General features: G+C 73.0%; 1 protein-coding gene across 1 annotated transcript in view; it reads left to right on the forward strand.

The window, feature by feature from the left end:
• Positions 1-287, forward strand: part of NOXA1 (NADPH oxidase activator 1) — a 9297-nt gene extending 9010 nt beyond the window's left edge. The window contains exons 9-10 of the mRNA XM_006776570.2: positions 5-210; positions 275-287. Of these exons, the coding sequence (XP_006776633.2) occupies positions 5-210; positions 275-287 (219 nt within the window). The remainder of the gene's footprint in view (positions 1-4; positions 211-274) is intronic.
• The last annotated feature ends 117 nt before the right edge of the window (positions 288-404 follow it).

A 404-nucleotide genomic window follows, 5' to 3' on the forward strand; every position in this document is an offset into this window, starting at 1 on the left:
GCAGTGCGCCTTCACCCTGGCCCTGCAGGCCCCCCGCGGAGCAGACCTGTCCCACCTGAGGGCCCTGCTGGGCCAGGCCCTCCCTCTCCAGGCCCAGCGTGGGCAGCTCAGGTGGCCTGCGGGGCTCAGCTGGGCGGTTCCCCGCCTGGGACTCAGAGAGGGACCCAGGGAGGACCAGGGAGGGACCAGGGAGGACCAGGGAGGGAGCCCAGGGAGGGACTAGGGAGGGACCAGGGAGGGAAAGGGCAGGTGAGTGAGCCCAGCGGGGTGGCAGGGCGCAGCACTGAAGGGCCCCTGGGCTGAGTGTGGGGACTGGTGGCCACCGCTGGGCAGGCAGCTCCGTGTCTGCTGGGGGACCAGCCAGGGGGGACAGCGGCTGGTGCTCTCCCTGCACAGGGCCTGGC

The sequence above is a fragment of the Myotis davidii genome, unplaced genomic scaffold, assembly GCF_000327345.1.
Source record: "Myotis davidii unplaced genomic scaffold, ASM32734v1 scaffold609, whole genome shotgun sequence".
Classification (NCBI taxonomy): domain Eukaryota; kingdom Metazoa; phylum Chordata; class Mammalia; order Chiroptera; family Vespertilionidae; genus Myotis; species Myotis davidii.